Source organism: Balaenoptera acutorostrata, chromosome 17, assembly GCF_949987535.1.
Source record: "Balaenoptera acutorostrata chromosome 17, mBalAcu1.1, whole genome shotgun sequence".
In the NCBI taxonomy this organism is placed as follows: Eukaryota; Metazoa; Chordata; class Mammalia; order Artiodactyla; family Balaenopteridae; genus Balaenoptera; species Balaenoptera acutorostrata.
Genome location: NC_080080.1, coordinates 37,575,606 through 37,599,285, shown reverse-complemented (window position 1 = coordinate 37,599,285; position 23,680 = coordinate 37,575,606). Strand labels below are relative to the sequence as shown.

The window sequence follows — 23,680 nt, the reverse complement described above, 5'->3', positions numbered from 1 at the left end:
TCAGAAGTCACTGAATGAATGATGTAAATTAGACATAGCTACAGACACTAGTTGTGAACTTAAAGGTGGATATAAAGAAATTATCCAGAATGCAGCACTGAAAATAGAGATGAAAATGTGAAATACCAGTCAATAGATCTGGTCACTAGAATGAGAGGATTCTGTATAGGTCTAATAAGACTCTCAGAAAGAGAAACTAGGAGAGAGGCACTATTTAGAGACTTCTTTTTTACCCCACAAAATTGATGCAAGATGTGAATCTTCAGATTTAAGAATCATAAATCCCGAACAGGAAAAATAAACCTAAATTTCTAAGTAGATACGTTGTGGTGAAACCCCAGTGTGCTAAAGACAAGCATAAATCTTTAAAAGCAGCCTAAGGGAAAAGAAATTAATGATATGATCTGCCAACATTAATGTTAGTTTTTTAGTTTCCACACTTGGTAGTGAAGACGTCAAGGATAAAGAAAATTCTTTGTTCTTGAACATCTGTTATAATTGAGGTACTTTGGTAAGCTATCTGGAATTCTCGTCTTTTAAGCCCATGAAGTCTAAATGAGTTACTGAAGTCTTCTTGTTAGACTATGTCCAGAAGTTGTAAGTTCTTCAGTATTCTAACCAGGCTCTGCCCCCTTCCACATGAAAAGATTTATTTTTCTAGTTCCTTATAGCCAGAAATGTCTAAATTCCCTCACCTGTAATCGTAGCACAAAGTTAAGTAATCTTGAAGAAGAGCAGGTTAATTCTTATTGATACTGCAAGTTAGTTTTCGAGGAATGTACGTGGCTAGTATGACAATGACATGTAGGATCGAGATTCTGATTCATGGAATTTTAGAGTTAGAAGCAGACTTTATTTTGTTAATATTTACATTAAGGGTTATGTCATAAACTAGGTGGCAGAATATATTGTTTTAAGTTAGGGCACCTTTTTCATCATTCTGTCAGTATGAAGCTGAGTCTTTACTTGTCAAATGTTTATTTGCCATTGTTGATGTTAAAAAAAGACTGAGAGAACCAGATTTGTACATACTTAGTAAATGCCTGTTGACTCTCTTTTTGCTGGAAACTACAGCAGAATGGACAGGGATTGCGGTGAGGGTGGGACAACGAAAAGTAAGCTCTTGCTATAGAAGACTTTGTGTTTTGTTCCTTGTGAATATGTTCCTTGTGATAGTTCAATTCTATCACCTAATTATCATTGTGAGCTATACTTTTGAGATTACTTTTTGTTTTCTGTCATTTAATTGGTTATAGTTCAATGGTTATATTTTATATTCTGTTCAAAATATTAAGTAATTTTTACCCAAATATTTTGGTTTAGCCCTAGGCTGTCACTTCATCTGCTTTTCCATGTTAAAAACAATAAAATCATTATCATCAACAACAATAACAAAACAACCACTACCTTTTAAAGTTTGCTGTCTCCTGTTTGCATGTCTTATCACAGGAGGTCATTTGCAGTCTTTGTCACCTATTGAGCCTCAGAACTAACCAGCTTTCTTGGTCCACCTATATGTTCTTGCCTGCCCAGCCGCTCTTGTTAAGACTTCCACCTTCTTCTCAGGTGATAAATCTTCCTCTCCTTTTGCTTTCTCCTTTTATTCTTCCCCTGAAATGATAATGCTTCGTTTTTACTACAATATCAACCATTTAGAAGCTCTTTGCTATTGCTATTTTGTATAACGTTCCCTAATAACTGCACTCCTTCAATGCGTATTTTAAAGGAATTTACCTCTTCCCTCTACGGAAACCTTTACTATTGGTTCACTATCCTATGATTTTATTATTTTTGTGTATCTAGAATGCGTCCTGGCTGCTTGAATGTCCTGAATGACCTTTTGTTTTATTTTATTAAATTATAGTTTTGTAAAGCTTGTAACAAAAAGGGCAGTCCTGTGGGCCCTTATAATCTTCACTAGTTTTTTAAGGGCAGTCATTTTTGGCTCATTCTTAGATATTTACCTCTAAATTTCTAAATAAAATGCTTATATTGAAATTTTCTTATTTTTCATGTTTAGATATTGTAAACATACTTTCTACTACAACAACCGTAATGCCTTAAAACAACATAAGTTCATTTTATTACAGTTCTGTAGTTTAAAGTCTAAAATGAGTCTCACTAAAATCAAGGTGTCAGCAGGGCTGTGTTCCTCTTGAAGCCTCTAGGAGAGAATCCGTTTCCTTGCTTTTTCCACCTTCTGTAGGCCACCAGCATTCCTTGGTCTGTGGCCCTCATCCCTCATCTTCAAAGCCAGAAGATTTCTGTGGTAGAGCTTCTGTCATGACATGTCTTTCTCTGACTCTCTTCTTCTGCCTTCCTCTTTCATTTTTAAGAACCCTGATGATTACATTGGTTCTACCTGGGTTGTATGGGATAATCTTCGCATTTCACATTAGCTTATTAGCAACCTTAATTCTGTTTGCACCTTAATATTCCTTTGCCATGTTAAGAACATATTCCCAGGTTCTGGGATTAGGATATGGGCATCTTGAGTGAGGGCGGGATGGCATTATTTCGCCTACTAAGAGGATTTAGCTTTTATGGCCAATACTCGCTGTCTGTATCTCTGTTCTTCTTTTCTCCTAAGTCATCTAATTATATCACAGCTTTTGCTTAAATATATATTCAGTATTAATATATTATGACCATGCATGTATGAATTATAGTATACTACCTTTAAATGTTTTTTCTTATGCAGCTTTTATCCTTGGCGTGAATAACTGCCTTTTTTTGTTTCATTAGTGTTCCATGTACTTAATATGAATTCCCCCAAATTCTTAGAGAAGCATGTCTTCTCTCAGTATGTTCAGATGCATTAGATAATTAGTTTTAATTTTTAAAGTACTTTATACCTTATTTATTTATTTATTTAGGCAGTGCCGGGTCTTAGTTGCAGCATGCGGGATCTTTAGTTGTGGCATGTGGACTCTTAGTTGCAGCACGCATGTGGGATCTAGTTCCCCGAGTAGGGATCGAACCCAGGCCTCTGCCTTGGAAGCGTGGAGTCTTACCCACTGGACCACCAGGGAAGTCCCTAGTTTTAATTTTTGTAGTCATTATTCTTTTAGTGTACTTTCCTCCTGTTTGCATCTCTATTTCCTTCTGAACCTGCTACAGATGTCTTGAAGTTTCCTTTTATCATTGTCCTGGAAATTCCCTTTTCTCTTATATTGGATCCCCTGTTTCTTGGATCACATATATTATTCTTTCCTGATTTATTCCTCTTTTTGGTAGAGCACAGTTCTGTAGCTGTCTTTCTAGCAAAGGAAGTAAACTTCTTTCAGATATGGCATGTTTGAGTGAATCTTTATTCTGCCTTCATATGTGAAGGTAGTTTGGGTGTATATGTAGATTTGTAGGTTGGGAATGATTTTTCTACAGACTTTAAAAAGCATTGCTTTGTTGTCTTCTTGTTTCCAGTGTTGCTGTTGAGAAGTTTGATGCCATTCTAATTGTATGTTGTATGTTTATGTATTAACATTTTTCTGTTTTTATGCATCTGTTTCTTTTCTATCTCAGAAACTTTTAGGAGCTTCTCTCTTTACCCCTGATATTTGTTTTTTCATTTGTTGCACTGGATACGTGGTGCAACCTGTTAATTTGAAACTCATGTACTTCATTTGGGGAGACCTTGTTGAATTATTTCTTTGATTATTTTCTCCGTTTTGTTTTAATAGTTCTTCCTAGAACTTTTGGTTTTCAGATATTTGATTGTTTATGCTGATCCTTTCATTTATTGGTCATTTGGCCCATTTTCAGTCTCTTTGGATTTTTTGTTTTAATTTATGTGGTAGATTTCCTCACCTGTATTTTCTTATTATATTAATTTAAGGAGAATTAACATCATGTTTTTAATTTCTAATGGCTATTTTTTGTTCTTTGAAAAGTTCAGCTAAACATGCTGTTCTTGTTCTAGTGTCTTCTGTACTCCCTCCAAGGATAGCAGCAGCAGCAGCAGCAGTAGTAGTAGTAGTAGTAGTAGTAAGTATAATACAATAATATAATTATTATTACCTAAGTTTTCTGTTCCCAGCATTGTCTTTTTACCCCAAGTTCCTTTTCTGTGTTTGTTGTTTATCTCTCCTTTTCATGTTAGTGATTTATACCTAGTTTCTGATGAGCCCTCATATTGTAGAATAAAATACTAAATAGCTAATTGGGAACTTGTGTGTGAGGTTGGAGCTTATTGAATGGCTGGTGTTATTGTAGGGGAATTGCACACTTACTCATTTTTGTTGTTGTTGTTTGGGGATAATCAATTATCAGTATCTCTGGTTCCTTTTTCTTGGACTGTCCAGTTTTCACAGATAGAAAACCTTCCATTTCTTTCCTGCAGGTTGTAACTCTGGCATTCAGTGTCCTTAGAGAGTAAAAGAAAAGGAGATTTCATTATTTAGTACATCTATTTTATATAGATTTTTAGACAATCTCCCATTTTTAGCATGCAGCCTTTTCCTTGGTATTATTCCTTAGTTCAAAGTCCTTCTGGTTCAACCTCTCCAGCGTGAACCCTTCAGTCTTTTGCCAGGATGAGTGTGGGGTAGTTGTGTGGCTTCAGCAATTAAAACAAAGGATGTGTGGTTATTAGATAGACTTTCAGTCACTGCTCATCTTTTTAGCCTTATCTGCATTCCTGCCCTCTGAACTGCCTGGCTTCTTTAATTCTTATCTTTCCAGGGCTTATTGCAGATCAACTTACTTCTTAGTTTAATAACCCACGGGCACTTTTCTCTAAGTCATCTTGTTGTTACTTGTTCATCAGCATCCATCTTCTGAAATTTTGATGACAGTTCTTGCCTCTTTGAGAGTTGCACATATAGTGCTTATCTTTTCATTTTCATTTCTTTGTTGGTTTAGGCTCGTAAAAATTAAGGAGGAAACAGAGGTAAACTTACATATGGCTTGACTCCTTAATCTTTTACTTCCACACAGATATACAGGTCATTCTCATTATTTCATCTTCTGATTTATAGATGATAATTATAAGAGTGATCGTAAGTTGATTACTGAACACGGGGGGTTTAACGTGTCTGTGAGGCCAAGAGGATTATGTTGGGCAAGAAAGGTGGTGTATAAAGAATCTGAGCTAAGGGTGCACCACAGGACTAAGAATGTGTGTTCAGAGTTAATATTTTTCAGAAAAATACTCTAAGGAGAAAAAGTAACAGTGCATTATTTTATATTAAATTGTATTACAAAAATTCACTATTATTTTTAGATTATTCCATTGAAAGTGTATACCATGTAAAGTTGTATTTCAATTGCAGTGCCTTAGGGAGTCCCTCTTCCCTTCCTCTAGTAGAATATGACAGCAATATTTGAGTAAATCCACATGAGAGTGCTTTGTAATGCTTTGTAAAGTCATTATTTCAAATGTAAGGTATTGTCACTGTCTTTGTGATTTTCCTATTGACTCATGTCAGCTGACTGTACATCTTATCAAAATTTTGCACCTCTTCCCTAAATTAAGTTCTGTATAAGTTCAGCAGATTTCTCAGAGTTAAATACCTTGAACAATAACTGCAGTATTTTGGCCTCCACATGGAACAATAATAGTGTCTTGCCTTAAGCCACATAACTACTAGATATGTAATGCTACCTATATCTGAAGGCTTGCTTTTTCAATTTCAGAGCTTTTGGTCTTTTTGTTTCACCATATTGCATTCCTAACAGGAGATTTCCTTTCACAGTTTCAGGAAGCTGCATTCATGTAGACAGAAAAAAGTGTGAATGGTGCCCTGAGTTGTGCAATGCCAAGACTCTGCTCCTTTCTACCTCCCTAGTGCTTATGTTTGGGGTGTTTTACAAATTTTGGTTTATGGTAGAGTGGAAAGAAACCAAGTTTATTTTTAAATTATTTTTTATTAATACTTTTTCTTCTTTAGAGTAATTTTAGGTTCACAGCAAAACTGAGAGGAAGGTATGAGGTTTTCCATATACTTTCTGCCTCCTTCTTGGTCTGCACAGCCTCTCCCAGTATCGACATCCCCTACCAGAGCACACATTTGTTAACGATTGATGGACCTACATTGACACATCATAATCACCCAAAGTCCATAATTTACATTACTGAGGTTATTTTTTACTAGCAGTTTTTCTCCATTGTTGAAGTCTATCAAAAGATGACTATAATTATCTTTTTAAAAATCTGAGCTTGAACCATTAAAAACAAATTGCTTTTTGAAAAAGTTTTCTTAAGGAGAAAGTATGCAGGATGTTTTAGTTACTAAAACAAGTTTAAACATATCTGAGAGGGACTTCCCTGGCAGTCTAGTGGCTAAGACTCCTCACTCCCAATGCAGGGGGCCCGAGTTTGATCCCTAGTCAGGGAACTAGATCCTGCATGCCACAACTAAGACCCGACGCAGCCAAGTAAACAAATAAATATTTTTTTAAAAATCTGAGAAATGTAATGATCATAAAAAGTGAAATAATTTCTTGATAGTATTAGTCTAAACTAAGATGCGTTATATATGTATAAGTGATTCTTATCAGAAGAGGTTTCCGGCAACTTCTTCTGATAAGAGTCTTATATACGGCATACATTAGATATTAACAAAGACGTATCATTTGAGATTCAAGGTAGAGTCCTAAACTTGGTGTAAACTGTAAAAGAAGCAGCTTATAAAATAATTTTTTAAAAAGCCATTTTTGTCTATTCATATTTTTTTATTTTTGCATCTACCAGAACTAATTCAATCTTTTGGTTCCTAACACCATCAGTAACCCTTGAGAGAATCTTTGATTAGCTCTTGTCTGCTCATCACTATCTAGATTCTTTAAGTTTTTTCAAAAAATTGGCATAGAATGAGAGTCTGACTCTGGGGGCTTGAGAGTTAGAGGAGGGTATTATTCCATTTTGTATCCCTCTCATCACTTAACATAATGATTGGAGCAGCGTAAATTATCCACTGATTATAACTTCTGCATCCACAGTAGATGTTAAATATGCAGGGTAGCTCAGCTTCTTTTCTTATGAAGAGAAAAGTGAACCACGCGTGCCCACTTTCTGACTTGAGCCTGGGCAAAATCCTTATTTCTCTAAACCTTGGTTTTCCTGAATGTAAAGTGGAATAGTAATAGCTACCTTTTTTTTTTTTCTTTTGAGATGAATAAAAATAACAAACTGGGCATAGTGCATGGCACTTAGTCATTGAGTGTTAGGTGCTATAACTAGTAGTACTGCTACTACTGTTATTACTACTACTGCTATGTTTATTTCATATTGTTGGCATCATTTAACTTTCTGAAATACTGCTTCTTAAGTTTTTTGAGTCATAGATTTTGAGAATTTGATAAAAACTGATAAAATCATAGAAAAATGTATAAATACACAGCATTTAGACTCCTGCTTTGAGGATAATAGGTACCACTGCAAATGGAAATAACACAGGTGGTGAATATTGGGGAAGAGCAACCAATTGATACATGTTTATATAACAGTCAAATAGGAATTAGTAAATTTATAGGTCCTTCTGAAGTAAAGATTACTATGTGAGAAGGTATTTCTCAAGATGATGTCCTTTAACGACTGGCAAACCATGTAGTGTGTTAGTTAAACTGCAGGTTCCTGGGCCACATCTCAGGAAGACTCTTGGAGGACTATGGGGCTTCTTGAATGCACCAGAGTTTGAGATCAAAGATTTTAGAGTAATGTTTAATATATCTGTCATAAAAGGTTCATGATTTTCTTAATTATTCATACTTAGTTCTCCTTAAAGGAGTTTCAAATATGAAGGATAATATATATTTGATTGGAATGTGGAATGGGGAAAAGAAGGCCACTCTTCATGAATATAGGTGAAATGAGTGGTGAAGTTTTCTGTGATAGGATCAAATTGTGTTAAACACCTCAGCTCTTTCTCTCTGCTGTAGGACTGAGCAAAAATTACTTAATTCCTCTAAGCCATTTTAGCCCAGTTTGTAAAAATGAGGATAACAATAACATCTTTATCACAGCCCTGTTGTGAGGATTGAATGAGATGTGTGTATAACACATAGTAAGTCCTCCAGTAAATGTTAGTTGATTAGAGTTCATCATCATTATCATTATTTTAGTGGTTTGCAATAATATTAGTGTAATGTTCTTAAGGTTTCTCTGCCTTTTTAATTCTCACCTACCCTTCAGGGCTAAAATGAGTCTCTCCTTTTTGAATTAAGTTTTCCCTACCATTTATGTCATGGTAATTGTTCCCTTCTGTGCTTTTATGTTCTTCAGCAAGTAGCATATAGTAGAGATGTTAATATCCACTTTTTTTGTTAATTGATGTAGAATCCCTTTGGTTTCTTTTAGCTACACATGGGATGTCAATTTTGCTTATAAGCTATTGTATTTTAACTTAGGAGCTGTTCTGAGCTATCTTGTTTCTCTCTCTTCACCTCACCTGACCAAGATATTTTGAGGAGGCTGTTTACTCAGGAAGTTTCGTGCTTAAATTACATGTCTCTGCCTAAATGAAACTCAATTTATAAGTTAAATTTGTATCAAATTGAAAATCTTACTCTATATTCTAAAACCAAATATGATTTTTTAGTCTCCTGATTTTTAAACAAATATTTGTTTCAAATTTGCATAAGTATAGTTATGTGAGTTCAGCCCATTTATTTTAAAATTGCATCTTTTTAACTCCTAAACACTAAACTGTGAAGCCTAACACAAATACTGTAAGAACATCTGAGGTAGATAATTAAAGTGTAATTAAGTCTAAATGCCTTGGTGAAGGAGTATAAAAATTATTTAAATTCAATCGGCTAGTACATTTGCAGTTTTCTTTTATTAGGTGTGAAATCTAAGAATCCCCTGCCAACTCTTGAGGGCTCAATCCAGAATGTTGAATTGAAGTACTGCAGCACATCATTGGTCAAATGTGCCTCTGGGACCATGGGATCAATAAAAATTTGTGCCAAAGCCCCAGGTATGTGCAGCTGGACCGTGTAAAACTTTATTGCCTGTGTAGGAGAATTGGCCGTGCGTTTTACAAGGAGCGTTACTGAAACAAGAATTTACTCATTGTTCCTATGAATCAGAGGTTTTAAATTTTTTTATTTTTACTTGAAAAAAGTTGTTAATTGTGCCAGGATGATACTTCTTGACATTAATAGGTTAATTTTTATTTAAGGAAAAAAATCTTTGCATAGTTTTAAGAATGGTTATGAGGGAGGAAAAATTAAAGGAAAGTTTATTCTTACACTTTTGGGGGGGAATAGGAGGTATAGATGTATATGACACTTAAAAATTAAATTAAAATGTTGTTAGTATAATGAAATTAAACAGAAAACCCAGCTGTTTTTCAACTGAATGTTGTAATTGATTCCGCCTTCCTTCCAATATTTTATTTCATAATATTTTCTTTAAACTGTTTGTTATTTAACTTTTTCCAGTGTGGATTAAATGTCTAGATAAGATTAAATAGGTACAGATTCCATTGAATATTTAGAATACAGTGTGTTCATGTTGTTTTATTTTATAAGCTTTTCTGAACATGTTCTACATTCATTAGCTAAATATTAAAACAACCTTTTAAGAGTTAAAAGTGCTTTTAATTTTATCAGTCATACTTTTTAGAGTATAACTAAATGTTCTGCTAGAATTACCAAGTATAAACTGAAATTTTATATTATGATGTTAGTATACTTTAAGATCAAACATCTTCAGGGTACTCCTATGTTTTATTTGATAAGAGTTTCTTTTTCATAAATATTTCTGTTCAGGTGAGAGTGGAAAAGAGAAGTTAATTCCATTGCTTCAGGGTCCTTCTGACACTAAAGACCTTCATAGCAGCAAGTGGCTCAATGAGAGTAGAAAGCCAGAATCTCTCTTAGCTCCAGATTTACTAGCCTTCACAGTCCTAGTTCCACAGTATATGGACTACTGCCACAGTTCCGGTAAGTACATCATTATTCACTTATTTGCATTTTCCTTTCCAGCAAGACTTTTAAAATTGGACTTTTTTTCTTTCCTTCTCTCCTTTCCTTAACTTCCTCCCTCCCTCCTTCCCTCCCTCCCTCCATTTCTTTCTTCCTCTCTTTTTCATTTGTGTCCATTGGGATACACTCTGCAGTTACGCTCTTTGAAAATTCAAATGAAGTGTTTTGTATCATTTTTGATAAATGACGTGTTTACAAACAATAATGATTTTATTCTATTTTATTGAGATAATTCAGTTGTATGTATAACAGTTAATCTCAGATTCAACTACTACTACTACTAAACCCAACTGAGTTTTAAAATATATCATGTAATACATAGAAAGGAGTAAAAGAAATTTAAAACATTGCAAAGAGAAAATATTTTTCTTGGGATAGTAGCACTTTGTGACCCATAGTTTGCCATGTTAAAGTTAGGTGTTTGGGCCTCCTGTGCTTGTACAAAAAGGAAAAGATATTGATGTTGTAATAAAGGAAAAAACTCAGAAGTCAAGCTCTTATTTCTTAGAGTTAAATTTTTTTCTAGAAGCACTTTGCCTAGAATCTGTTTCATTTTATTCACACCATAATAACAGATCCACACCTCTCATGTTGAGAGGAGATACTGGAACTATCAATGAAGACTGGGGATAAAAAGGTATAGTAAGTAGAGCCTGATGTCAGCCATGAGTTCAGTTAGTCAGTATGTAGTTGGTAAAGCCAAGACAATGATGCTAGAAATAATAATAGCTGCCTAAGAGTGAGCTCAATTAACATTATATAACAAGAACTGTAGCTTGTAGAAAATATGTTAAGCATGACTGCACTAAGTTCAAAGTAGAAACCATGAAAAGATTTGTAATTAACTAACTACACAGAGACTATATGGAGGTGACTATTCGAAGCAGTGCACATATGCAGGGATGCAAAACCATTTGAAAGCAGAATTTGTTATAGTAGCATTTGCAGCTGAATGGCATCCACACTAGAAACTAGAAATTAGTGTTTGAAAGGTGAGTCTGAGAACCCCTGAGTCAGCTTGCCTTTAAAGACAATACTCCTCAAAAAGACATTTTCAACTTGATGAGGATGGGTGTGGTTTCCTAAGGAAAAAATTGTGAGGATGAGGCCAATACCCAAGTAAGACTGTGCCTATGGGTAGAAGATTTTACCAGTCCTTTAAAGTAGGGGTTGGTAAACATTTTACTAAAGGCCAGATAACTAACCTTTTAGGCTTTGTGGGCCATATGGGCTCTGTCTCAGCTGTTCAGTTCTGCTATTAGAGCACACAAAAATAGTCATACCCAATATGTAAATGAATGAGTGTGACTGTGTTCCAGTAAAACTTTATTCACAAAGCAGGAGGTGGGCGAGATTTAGCCTATGTGGTTTGCCTACCCCGGTTTTAGGGAGAAGGGATTGGTGGTTAAATAAACATCATGCTTTTTGATTTTCCCCCCTAATTTATTTATTTTCTTTCTCTTTTTTTGTTTTTGACTGAGTCGGGTCATAGTTGTGGCACGTGGGCTTCTCTCTAGTTGGCGACGCGGGGGGCTTCTTCTAGTTGTGGTGTGCTGGCTCCAGGGCACATGGGCTCTCTCACTCGTTGAGGCACGCGAGCTCAGCTGTTGTGGTGCGTGGGCTTACTTGCCCCGTAGCATGTGGGATCTTAGTTCCTTGACCAGGTATCGAACCTGACTCACCTGCATTGGAAGGCGGATTCTTTACCACTGGACCACCAGGGAAGTCCCAACATCATGCTTTTTTTAATGCCTATTTAATTATATTCTTTAAATATGCTGTTTGAGAAGCTCCGTTATATAATTTTCCAAATAGTAGTTTTCAGTAGGTTTTGTTTTCAAATCATAAGATCATTAAAATGTTATTAGAATGACCAGACCATCTGGTTAGAATTTTGATACCTAAGAAGGGACTAAGCTTATTAGAATCTACTGCATATTCTTAAATTGGACAGGGATTCTTCATTTTTTGTTTTGTCATATACACAATTAGAATGAACTGAGTCAAGCATGTTTAAATAATAATCTGATCTTTCTCATAACAATATTCATTTTATTCTTTGTAATTTAAATGTATATCTAGGGTCTCAAATATATATTTTCATTTTGAACCTTTATAGTATGAGTCTAAAAGTAAACTACTATAAAAACATTATACCTATGATATTTCTAGGAAAAAGTTTTTTTCTTACTGTTAAGGAAATTCACCTAATCTTCAACTTTAGTGTTACGTTTATTGATATGCTTATGGATTTGCATGTAAAATTTTAATGTGATCATGCATTTGGTGCTTTGAAGATATTCCTTTGGGTGTGTTTTAATCCTAAAATGTAATGTGTTTTTACTTAAACTACATTCACATACTTTATTTAGGGTATTTTTAAATTTAAATTTTCCATCCATCTTGGTAATTGCCACCCACATTCATGGCTTAGGTATTTATGATATGGTTATGAGAGAGCGCATAAGTATTATTTTTCAAAGCCAGTTTTAAAGTAATATTGACTAATCTTATGTTCCTGTAATAAGATTTAAAATTGGAGGTGTGTGTGTGTCTGTGTGTCTATATATGACTGATGGTATGAACAAATTATAAATAAATTTTAAATGAAGAAATAATTTATTAACAATCCTTTAAGTTTTTACTGAAATATCACGCTTTCAGCAAGTTGTTTCCTGGTCACTGTATATAAAAGATTTTTTCTCTCTTGTTTGCATATATGTGCATACACACACATACACACACACACACACACACACACACACACAGAGACACATGTTATTTACCCACTATTCTAAAGTTTTTCTTAGTACTTATCACACTCTGCCATACTATATATGTTACTGATTTGTTGGGTTTTATTTTTCCCTGCTATTAGAATTTAATGCTTCATTATGGCTGGAATTTTTGTCTTTTTTGGTCACTGCTGTGTTCCTAGTGTCTAGAACAATATCCCACATATAGTAGGATGTCAACAAATATTTAGTGAATGTACGAGCAAGTAAGTGATGATTACATTTGCTTTTCTTTGGTTTTTGAGGCTGGAGCACCTAAGGGAAATGGCATAGAACATGAGTCTTTATTGATGTTTGCTTTAAAAAAAAAAAAAGATGCTGGGTAGTTGAACTCTTCTAGATGAACAATGAAAGGAAAGCACAATTAATCCCTGCTGTCTCTTTTAGAGACAGACCATCCAGATGAGGTTGTTAATGAGCTTTTCCCATTTTTTTATAGAACTTGAATGAGAGGTTTTGGAATGTGGAGTAGTAAGTGATTGGCTAACTGATTTGAGGCAAATTGCGTATTTTAGAGGAGTTTGGTGATCATTATAATTGGCTTCTGATTATCATGGCATGATGTGTGGAAGACAACTGCCTTTGTGCATATGCTCCCAAATTGAAGGGGGATATTAAAAGTGGGGACCAGAAAATGTTGCGGATATTATATTAGGAAGCGAGTTTTGAGAGAAGCTCAATTAGGATAAAGAGGCAGAGTTTTCTGACTCTGACTTCAGAATGTGAGGGAATGGACAGCTTTATTAATGAGAATTAAGTATTAATTGACTGAAAGAAATATTAGCAGTATTAGTAAAACTTGTTATAAAAACAGTATTTTACAATTTAAAAATCACTTTCATATAAATTGTTTTATTTGTTTATAAAACAAGACTGTTCAGCATAGCAAATGTTATTTTGTCTTACAGAGGAGGAAATAGAGGCTCAGAACAAGTCAGGCTTTGAACTTGAATCTGGGGCTTCTAACTATATAACATTTTCCCACTGTCTTAGGCTATTTATCATTTTGTCTTTTATTCTTAGGATCCATATTGCTAAACATTGTACCACCCAGCCTTGCACATTCTTAACTTTGAGGATCTCTTTCTTTACTTCATATTAAGCACTGTCAAAAGAGCCACACTTCCATGATGTCACAGCGTTGTTTTGTCTTTGAAGTCTTAGCAACTCCCTTTGCACATTTCCCTCCTCCCCCTTGATCACTTTCTCTGCTTGACTGGCTCTGATTACAGTGAAGGAGCTGAAGGCTCCTATGGGAGTCCAGTGTGCCAGCCCACATTCTGCATTCATGGTTACTATTCACAGGAACCGTTTAGTGACACTTCTGTTTCTTATGTTCGTATAGATAAATAGAGAAACTAGGTACTTCTTTGGCTCCTTCAGAGGTAGAAGCACTTGGTGACTATAATTGATGTATGTAAAATATTTTAAAATAGGTTCTAAACATTTTTCTTCCCTTCTCTTTTAAATATAAACTTTAGCTCTTTTTCATATGCTATATTTTGCCTATGATTTATAGCAGGTTCTGCTTGTTAAAAAGTTCTTAGTATTTGTTAACCCTGTTATTAATGTATAAATAAACTTTAGGGTGTCTGCTATTTACGAATATAAAATGATCACAAAATACTATCAACTTAGAACAAAGGAACTTACAGGCCATCCATTTCAATTTCTAAGTCAGTGTTAGGAGTCCTTTTGATATGCCCCCCTCTTTCTATGTGTTTCAGATCTCTTGGCCTTCTTTCAGTTTCTCAGTTGTGATTATGCTTTTGCATATGCCTTTTTTTTTCTGTCTGGGATTCTTAAAACTATCCTTACTCTTCACCTTATACCTGTTGACTTCAGCTTAGTGTTGAGATCTTAGCTCAACTACTGTATCTTCAAGAAAGCCCTGATGCTGCCTTTCCCCTACCCCCCACCACCCAATTTGATTAAGTATCTCTGTTACATTCATTTTCATAGTTCACTCTACGTTTCTTTCATAGCACTTAATGACAGTATATATTTATGTAGTTGTGTGATTTGAATGCTGTCTGTCTTCACCATTTGACAGTGAGTTCTGTGAGGACAGAGTTTGTCACTGGTTGCTTATCATTTTATCTCCAGCGCCTAAAATTTCCTGACACATATGGAACGCTTGAGAAATTATTTGTTGAATGAGTGAATAAATGGACATTTATGACAGATAGTGAAGGATATGAATGTATTTGACAGATAAATAGTAAGTCCTTAATACATGTTAACCGTCTTCCCTCTTCTCTCCCTGTGTTTCTTCCTCCTCTTCCTTCCCCTTATATATGTATCTACCATTGGAGAGAATATCTAACAGTATCTTTCTTTGTTAGGTCCAATTACTATTAGGTCCTCTGTTGAACTGTAACTTCCATTTCTTAGTCTCATAAGTGACATGAAATAATATATCAGCCCTAAGTATACCTGACAAAACTTATTATCTTATGTTTCATTGGCATTTTTGTATGACTGTACCTTTTCTGTTGAAACCTTAGTCTTTCTTGGCCTTCAGGTATTAAAAGATAACATCTGATGTCTTTTGCGTTTTTGTATATCTTGTGAATGGAGACACCAAATGCTCTTTATTCTAGACTATCTTTTAAAGGATATTTGTATAGTGAACAGTATTTGGGAGATAGATCTAGTGTCCCTCTGGAGCCAATGGAAGGCATGCTTACTGCCCATTATAAAAGATTTGGTTCCTCAACTCAGGGTTCATTTCTTCTTTTTTTTTAAATTGAAGTATAATTGATTTACAATGTTGGGTTGGTTTTAGGTGCAGGATTCATTTCTTATAGTGCATTCCACTGCACGTGCAGGCATCCATCTGGATATGTCTTTGTTGTTACCTCTGTGGAACTTGGGGACAAAGGGAACTGATACAAATACATATGTTGTTACTCATGCTGCTTGCTGTGCCATGAGTAATAAAGTCCTTTGTCTGACTCAGGCGTCTCCTGTCTTCTACATCAGCGGTCCCCAACCTTTTTAGCACCAGGGACCGGTTTCATGGAAGACAGTTTTTCCAGTGCGGGGCGGGCGATGGTTTTGGGATGATTCAAGCGCATTACATTTATTGTGCACTTTATTTCTGTTATTATTACATTGTAATATATAATGAAATAATTATACAACTCACCATAGTGCAGAATCAGTGGGAACCCTGAGCTTGTTTTCACTTGCCACTCACTGATAGGGTTTTGATATGAGTCTGCAATCAATTGATTTATTATGGTCTCTGTGCAGTCAGACCTCTCTGCTAATGATAATCTGTATTTGCAGCCGCTCCCGAGCGCTAGCATCACCGCCTCAGCTCCACCTCAGATCATCAGGCGTTAGATTCTCACAAGCAGCGCTCAACCTAGATTCCTCACATGCGCAGTTCACAGTAAGGTTTGCACTCCTATGAGAATCTAATGCCACTGCTGATCTGACAGGAGGTGGAACTCAGGCAGTACTGTGAACGATGGGGAGCGGCTGTAAATACAGATGAAGCGTTGCTGGCTCACCTGCCACTCACCTCCTGCTGTGTGGCTCGGTTCCTAACACGCCACGGACCGGTACCAGTCCATGGCCCAGGGGTTGGGGACCCTTGTTCTACATCCTTCATTATAGGGTAAAATCTTAGGATCACAATCCTTGACACTACAACAATGTAGTTTCTTGGTTCTCCTTGCTGAACCATATTCATTTCCCCCCTCAAGTACATTTCTTTCCTTTGTGCCTTAAATATAGGTTGTTCCTGATAGTATGTCACCAGCCCTCTTCTATTTGGATGATTTCATCAACACCGTGTGTGTGTGTGTGTGTGTGTGTGTGTGTGTGTGTGTGTGTGTGTGTGTGTTAGCAACCAACCATCTGAGTATATCTCTTTGTCCATTTATTTTCTTTTGAGATCCAAACTCCAAATTTTAGCCACCTCTTGACCATTGCCCTGTGGATATTTTACTGTGGCCTAACATGTTTAAAACGAAACTCAGTGTAATCTCCCCCACCCCATTTTATACTCCATCATTCAATTTCAGTTAATGGCAGTACTTGCCTCTTAATGCTGCAAATTCTAGCACTAGCTTAATTGCTCCTTCTTTCTCCCCTGCATATGGTAGATGTTCCACAAAAGCTTTTTTTTTTTTTGGAAAAAACCTGAATAGTCCAGGCTAAACATAATAAATTTATTTTAGTTGCTTCCCGTATGACTTGCCTTCAGAGTCGTTGCCGTACTTCCACTACATGTTTGAAAATGTCTCTTTTAAAATTTAACACGAGGGCTTCCCTGGTGGCTCAGTGGTTAAGAATCTGCCTAACAATGAACGGGACACGGGTTCGAGCCCTGGTCCTGGAAGATCTCACATGCCGCAGAGCAACTAAGCCTGTGTGCCACAACTACTGAGCCTGCGCTCTAGAGCCCGCGAGCTACAACTACTGAGTCTGTGTGCCACAACTACTGAAGCCCCCGTGCCTAGCGCCCGTTGCTCCACAACAAGAGAAGCCACCACAATGAGAAGCCTGCGCATCGCATTGAAGAGTAGCTAGCCCCTGCTCACTGCAACTAGAGAAAGCCTGCGCACAGCAATGAAGACAGCCAAAAATAAATAAATAATAAATTAAAAAATAAATAAAATTTAACACAATCCTCCACATAGCACAAAGTAGAGAGTGTATTTCCCAGGTATATATAATGAACTTCTATTTAGTTACTATTTGTCTTAGCTTATGTGCTACTGGAAATTAAAGTTCTTTTTCACATAAACTACTGTTAAGATAGTTTTCTGTATTTTATAATCTAAATAAATGTATTAATTTACATGAAGAATGTCACACTTCTATGAAATTTCATCTAATTGATTTTGGTTCACCATTATTAAAGATGATAATCTCTTAAAGTATCTGGCTGTAGTCACTTGTGTAAGTAAGATGATCATGCTGTATTTGTTTTTGACATATAAAACTCAAAACAACTATTTCTTCCTAACACTAGAAAAATAGAATTAAATGATTATGAGGATATTTAAAAATAATTTAAAACAACTATTCCTCTTAAAATGTCGTTTAAATATAATACAGTTTAAGCTGATCTTTCTATTCCCTGGTATAATCAGTTGCAGAAATAAATATAAGGTTTTAACTTTACTGGGTTGCCATATATTAAAAGTTATTTTATATTTTACCCATCAAATATGTACAACTTTTGATCATTGTTATTGGGAAGGAAAGTCATAATTATAATTCTGTTCTCTGGAAACTCATGTTTAAATTGGGGAGGTAATTTTCCTTCTGGATTAAAATACATCAGCAAACACACACACTCTTATTTGACCATTCGTAGTTGGTTGGTTAGGATATGAATTGTTAAGGAGTTTTAAAAATGGAGACGGTATTTTAGATTGTAAATTTTAATTTATGGGGAATGGTTTTTTGTTCCAGAAAATTCTCCTCATAATGTAGAATTAAGTGAATTGCCTTGAAGTTATGTTTTTAGTATTTTTGACAGGGCACATGAGTAAGAATGCTTATATATTGTAGCAATTAAAGACAATTCACATTTGTGGTTTGGGCATAAATGTGTAAAAATTATACCCATCTATCTTATTACATTTCCTCTCTCTTCCCTGAGGACTTTACTATGTAGTTTATCTGTAATTGTTGCCAGTTTTCTATCATGTTCCCACTGGGCTTCTGGTGCAAAAAATCTTATCCTCTTGATGACAGAGCTTGCCTGAATGATTTCATGCTCCTAGCATTTTTGTTCACGGGAATTAGGGGCAAAATGTAACTACAGCTGAACAGAGCTTCTATTTTTGTAATTTTGGAGTTTAGGCTCTGTTATTGGAACTAAATGAAGAGATGCAGGTGTTCTCCAGTCCAACCCCTTTGGGAGTTTTGATGGTAGATGCTTGAAAAGAAAATGCATGTGTTTCCAGAGTCAAACAGCAGCTGTGAGACAAGGATTTATGTTTTTCTCAGAACTTTGGGATTTCAAAATGTTACATTTAATCACAAGCACAGAAAGGGGAGCAAATGTTAAAGATGTTACGCATAAAAGTAAGTTTACTGATTTCTTTACCATATGAACTATTTGTGGGAATATAGGAGCACAGTGATTTTTAATCATAATATAAACAATTTCTGAAGGATTATGATAGTTACCAGAACATAGCCTTTTGAGAATGCTGCATTTGTAGCACAGAGAATTTTTTATCCTACTAAAAATTTTTTTTTCCATTTAGACAGATACACACACATACACAGTGAAAGGTTTGGTAAAATATTTGCCAAATGCATTTTGATTATAACTTTTTGGGCAAAAGTTTAAATCATAAATGTCTTGTATTAATGCAGCCTGATGTTTTTAAGTATAAAAAATATAAATTTCTATCTAGCACAGTAATTAAGGGAATTTACACACATATAAAACATATATGTTTAAATGTATTAAAGCAGATATATATTTAAAACATGTTTTCTTTTTCAAATCATGAAGTTTGTCTTATGGTTGATTCTCAAATTCATCTTTACTTAAGTAAAGGAAAACCCTACCGTATTTCTTTGCCATTCTCATATTTTTATTGCTCTATTTTTTTAGTAAAATTATTCATTTATTCATTCATTCAACAAGTATTTTTTGCAAGTTTTCTGTCTATGTAAATAAAATGATGCATCAAAGTCTCTACTGTAAAGAAATTTATAATATATTGAGGAGATAGGCATAGGAACACCAAGACTGAATGAATGAATAAATGAATGAATGAATTATTAAAAAAAGCTTATATTTTGACTGCAACTTTATCCATTGTAAACTATATTATTTTGAACAAGTTAACCTCTGAGTATTGGTTTCTCATCTGTAAAATGAGTATATTCTTACCTGATTGTTAGGATTGTTGTGTAGGTTAAACACTCTACCTTCAAGTCCATTGTAATTGTGAAACGTAATGCACACTTTAAGTATTAATTATTCTGTCCAAAATAGGACCCTATGTTAATCATTTTTTTCATTAAAGGCTTGTGGTTTTTCTCGAGTCCTTTTCTTTCCTACCGTGTTCTCTACACGTCAGCTGATCCCTATCCACTTTAAATTTTCCTTCAAGTTAACTCTATAAACTTGTGGGTGTGCGGGTCTGAAGCTAGGAGTAAATCCTTTACCTAGTCGCAGGATCCTACCTTCTTCCAGATTGAAATGTCTCCTGGATGGCATGATGCTAGGAGTCAGAAACAGTTTCAATAGCAACGGGAAATTTCTTTGCTTGCTTCTTTGAAAGGTCCCAGATTCTGGAAGGAAGCCAGTGAGAGAAATCTCTTGAGCCTTATGGGTGACCAGTTGTTTTCCTTATTTATAGCACAAGGTAAAAAATTTTGCATTTTTTACTGCTTGTATAGTAAAAGGAAACTGGTATTCAAACTAAGTAAGTGGTATCTTCCTTTGTAAATAGTAAATTATTATATAAGAAGTATTTCAGGTGGTAATGGGCTTCAAGTGAACTTCAACATAAAATGTATAATGTTTTGTGTGTTTTCATATGGATCAAAAAGCTACCATTATTACTTCAGTTTATTTTTATATTTTAGATAATGATGTCTTCAAAGTACGTTTTTATTTTTGCATTTTCTGTTTAGATTTTGAAGTTGGCTGTATAGTAGCTGTCATATTGGTCAAATGAGAAGTAGAAGCCTTAGTGAACCATTAGGAGTTGATTCACAAAACAGGAGTGAAATTCACATCAGTCTTTGCTACCTGCCTCCTCCCCTAATTGTTTCATCCCTTCTAGAAGAAACTTGATTCCACAGATAGCTTTTGCATCCTTTCTAGTCAGTATAGTATTCACAGGAATCATCCTTGTGCAGTTATTTTGTTTTGTAAATAAATGATGAAAGTCAGTTGTCCATTAATGTGTAAGAATTTAAAAACTTTTCTGAGAACGTTTTGTTTGTTTTAGTTTCACCTTCCTCTGACTTCTGTCCTTACTCCTCCTCCTCTTCCTCCCTCTTCTCTCTCCTCCCTTCCTAATTAATTACCCCCTTCCAAGCAGCACCATGGCACTTTGACCATATCACAGGGCAAACAGTCATAACTGTTTATAGGATTCTTTCCCCATGAAACTGGTCAGGGTCATGACAAGTACATGATAAGTATTTGGTAAGTACAGGCTGGTTCTAATGAAATGATTTTTGCCATTTGGGTATAACCCTATTGTCTACAGGCCCAAATCATTTTATTTCTAAGTTGATCTGTGAGGGGAAAATGTAGTCTGGCTTCAGCCTGTTAAAGAATAATTAAAAAGAAAAAGTGAAATCTTGACTCTCGTATAGATATAAAATGGACAAACATTAAAGCTTATTAACATTGTTAGCAATGAGAGAACCAGGCAGGTGTTACAACCAGATCAAAGGAGAGTTAAAAAAAAAAAAACAACAGTCATTTATAGCTCAGTAATACTGTAATAAATTTGGAAATGGACGCAAAACAGGCTCCTTCAGCAGTGGGGAAGGGAGGTCGGTCGAATTTCTACCTGACAGAATTTATTTGCATCTATAGTGAATAATTCTTTTGCATTACTATCAGTTATCTACAATTTAGAGATTTGTAAGATAGTTCAACGGCAATGAAAGGTGCGGAGTCCCCGTAAAATCACACCTGGGAAGGTGTACTCTGAACAATGCAAATCTCTTCATTGAAGCACAGTTTTTTTCCTACAAGCCTTACTAAATTCCACATGGCTAGGCTATTTTTAGCTGTGGTAGTTTAAATACAGAGGCAGGTCAGGAGTAATTTTGTGAGGCAAATATTCGGTATATGGAGGGAAAATCAAAGGAAAATAATACCACCGGCAGAGGGCAGTGATGAAGTTAACAGTTTCCTCTTGTCCAAAGGATGTATTGATTGTTGAAGAATTCTGGGCTACTTCTGTAGACCTTAATTTGAATTTAACTTTTGAAATCTTGTCATATTAAGTTCCCTTCAGCCAGGTGCTTTGTCAATATCTGCAACTTTCCAGAAAAAGGCCTTATGTTTTATTTATTTATTTATGTTGTTAAGGTATTAAATAAGATGTTCTAACCTGGTTTTAAAGTAAATAATGTGTTCTAACTTATTAAAAAGCTTTCCTGGTGAAAGTATTTATACAATAAAAATTTGAATACCTACTCTATATCAGAGAAAGAAGGAGAAGGAGAGAGAGAGAGTGTGTGTGTGTGTGTACACACATATACACAGGAAAGAGGAGCTCCTGAACCTCACAGAAGTAACAGTCTCTTGATTATGACATTTTTATTTTAGTGAATAGTTATATTGTATTTTTTCTTATGAGAATTAAATGCTTTATATAGTGTTATCTAAATTATAAGAAGCCTTTCTTCAAATGTAAAAATTACATCTTATCTGATATTTTCTGCTGAAGAGATGGATTTCTGAAATACTGTGAAAGTATTTGCAAGAATATAGTAGACAGAGTTGTGCAGAACTCAGTTACAGGTAAATAACAATAAAGAAAATTAAAAATACGTCACAGGAAGATGGCTGAAGGACGCAAAAGTAAGAAATACAAATGATAAAAAACACATGAAAAAAATCAAACTAATAAGTAGCCAAAGAAATGGCTATTAAAACAATAGTAAGGAACAATTTTTACCTGTGAAACTGATACTTAATAAATTATAAAACTGAAAGCTGAGAAATTTATGAAATGAGCACTTAAATGAAAGTCTGGTGGGACTATGAATTTGTGCAAACTGTCCAGAAATCAATTTAGCAAAACTTATTAAGGACTTTAAAAGTGGTCATCATTCGTAATCCTATTTCAAGACTATATCCTTAAAGGAGTAATCCCAGATGCATTTAAAGACTTGTGTTTAAAATGTAAGGGTAGTCATGTCAGCTTATTTATAATCACAAATCTTCCTTGTTGTCCAATAGTAGGCAAATTATAAAATAAATTAAGATATATCTAAAGAAGAGCATCTTTGAAATTAGGCAATAGAAAATATATATCATAGGAAAATGTTCATAATAAAAGCTTGTGTCAAAAAAATGTATAAACCTACATATAATAAGATTCTGGTTTTTAAAAATTTCTCTCAACATCTGTATATAAATATATGTTTACATATATATTCTTAGAAAAGTTACTTTTTAATAGTGATTATTAATGCTTGATGGGATTATGAGTCATTTCTCATTCATATTTATACTCATAGGAAGAGTATTTGGTATTTTCTGCAAACAAACATTATTTTTAAATATTTCTTTTTCAAAATACTTATTTTCAACTAATTTATGGTTATTATGGTTATTTTGCTCACAAATAAGCATTCTTGCACATTAATTCTTATATAACCTTTAATATTTAAATAAATTTCACTTTGAAAACACATGTGTGTCCTGAAAGCCAGAGTTTACAGCTTAGTTTTTATAGCTGCTTTGAGGGTTTTAGTATATAGCTGGATAAAATATCAGATTTTAAGACAGCATATTTTGCATTTCTCCTTAGTTTCAGTCTAGTGATTAAAATGTTTAAAATGACTTTATTTTTCCTTTAATTTGTTTTCTATTTATAATTAAAATGTCTTCCCATTCAAAATATAGTTGAAATTTTATTTTATTCTGAGTCAACTGTCTGGGATAGTTGCAAACAGAAAAGCTTCAGTGAGTTTTGATTTAAACGTCCACTTACAAGTTAGCTCTTTGATTATTTGAATGCTTAGGATATTTGAATACACATGTGAATATTTGAATACATAGGAACAAAGAATTGTCATAGTTAAAATTCAAGGCCAACTCAATAAAATTCTTCCTTTTGGTTAAACTCAAAATTAAGTTGAAACACTCTAAATTTTTAGTGGAAACTAGTAGGAGTCAGTACTCTAAAAATAGTACTTTAATGCAGCGGTCCCCAACCTTTTTGGCACCAGGGATGGGTTTCGTGGATGACAATTTTTCCACGGACGGG

General features: G+C 34.7%; 1 protein-coding gene across 10 annotated transcripts in view; it reads left to right on the top strand.

Moving 5' to 3' along the window:
• Positions 1–23,680, top strand: part of VPS13B (vacuolar protein sorting 13 homolog B) — a 769,553-nt gene that overhangs the window by 222,896 nt on the left and 522,977 nt on the right. For all 10 annotated transcript variants that reach the window (XM_057531718.1, XM_057531717.1, XM_057531723.1 and 7 more), the window contains exons 18-19: positions 8,784–8,918; positions 9,715–9,888. In XM_057531718.1, the coding sequence (XP_057387701.1) occupies positions 8,784–8,918; positions 9,715–9,888 (309 nt within the window). The remainder of the gene's footprint in view (positions 1–8,783; positions 8,919–9,714; positions 9,889–23,680) is intronic.